The sequence below is a fragment of the Nanorana parkeri genome, unplaced genomic scaffold (genome assembly GCF_000935625.1).
Source record: "Nanorana parkeri isolate BGI_ZX_2015 unplaced genomic scaffold, ASM93562v1 scaffold4878, whole genome shotgun sequence".
NCBI classification, from domain to species: Eukaryota; Metazoa; Chordata; class Amphibia; order Anura; family Dicroglossidae; genus Nanorana; species Nanorana parkeri.
Genome location: NW_017311139.1, coordinates 1,502 through 3,023, shown reverse-complemented (window position 1 = coordinate 3,023; position 1,522 = coordinate 1,502). Strand labels below are relative to the sequence as shown.

At 52.0% G+C, this 1,522-nt stretch overlaps 1 protein-coding gene across 1 annotated transcript in view; it reads left to right on the top strand.

Annotated features, from left to right (window-relative positions):
• Positions 1-1,097, top strand: part of LOC108804040 (inactive dipeptidyl peptidase 10-like) — a gene marked incomplete at its 5' end in the record, with an annotated part of 7,085 nt that extends 5,988 nt beyond the window's left edge. The window contains one exon of the mRNA XM_018575808.1: positions 699-1,097. Within this exon, the coding sequence (XP_018431310.1) occupies positions 699-836 (138 nt within the window). The remainder of the gene's footprint in view (positions 1-698) is intronic.
• Between the last annotated feature and the right edge of the window lie 425 nt (positions 1,098-1,522).

Genomic DNA, 1,522 nt, shown 5'->3' with positions numbered 1-1,522 from the left:
CCCGGGCTGTACACAATGTGATCGTTATGTGCGGAGATGTGAATGGCGCCATTGATTATGATGATTCAGTTCTTGTATAGCCGAGGAATAATAATAACAAGTCATCACATTGATATTACAACCGAAGATGTAACTATAGTGATAGCAGACTACGCAACTGCTATGGGGCCCGGAGGCATCAGGGGCCCAAAACTATCAGACTCCAGTCAGTCAAAAAGTTAACAATAGTGTTAAAAAAAGTATCTCCTCTGAGATGGAGATTAGAGAGACAGAGGGGCCCTTTCGGGTTTCCTTAGGGGCCCCATCACACATAGTTATGGCCCTCAGCCGTATCATTTCTTCCCCTTTATTGCCGGGCGCATTCTATGCATTGGGGTCATTGGTCCAGACGTCAGCTGACATGAGAAATAGGGAACTGCTGTCAGTATACCCCACACTATGCAACCCCCCCCCCTCATCTTCTATGGCCGGGGTCACCATTAGAAATGATTGGGGCCACAATGCAGCCTCCCTGACGGGCCCGGGGCCCTCTGCTGGAATGATGGCGCTTTGTGGTTACTCACAGGCCGGGCCCTGGCACCCCTGCGGTCTCCATGGGGCCCGGGCACAGTATGGGGGTTCAGTGTCCAGGCTTTGGGCCCCGTTAGGTGATGAGATGTTCACAGAAGATACCTGACCTGCGTTTTCTTCTCCTCCAGGTCTATCCAGATGAAGGTCACATGATCTCATCGGAGAAGAGCCGCTTTCACCTCTACAGCACGCTGCTGCGCTTCTTCAGTGAATGTTCCCAGGCGGATGTGCAGGCGGCACCGCAGGAAGTGGAAGAAGATGAATGAAGAGCAGAAGAGATGTTCCTGAATCCTCAGAGGCCCTCGGGGGTGGGGACTGTATGGCATCAGAGGCCCTCGGGGGTGGGGACTGTATGGCATCAGAGGCCCTCGGGGGTGGGGACTGTATGACATCAGCACACTGGAAAGCCCAACCTGCGGGTCTCCGCGGAAGGATTTCCGATCCCGGATCGGCAGTTTTGGATACGATTAGTGTAGTGCATGTTTTCTTCTGTTCCTCCTCCTCCAAGACGTTGTACTAACCTTTCATTTCATCCGATCCCTACAATGTTCCCGGAACAAGTCCTGGATGCCGGAGTTCTGCGTTCTATTGTGGGCGGCACCACCCTGTGCCCGGTCCGGGGGGGGGGAGCACTTTTTGGAAGTCAGTTTTTGCAATGTCTGAACATTTCTATGTACACAGAACACAGAGCGCCCCTTCTGGCTCCGCCCCTTCTGGCCCCGCCCCTTCTGGCTCGGAGGGAGAGTTCTATTTTTCAAGCTGTCCCGGAGGCTCCGCTGCAAACTGAACGAGCAGATCGAGTCGTGTTTCCGGATTCTCATTTTACAGAGAAATGTTTTATTTGTCTTATTATACAATCTGACGGCTCGACTTCCCAATGTAAATTCCTCACTTGTATATATGACACATCGATATTAAATTATGTTTTCTTACACCCGCCTCCGCACCTCTG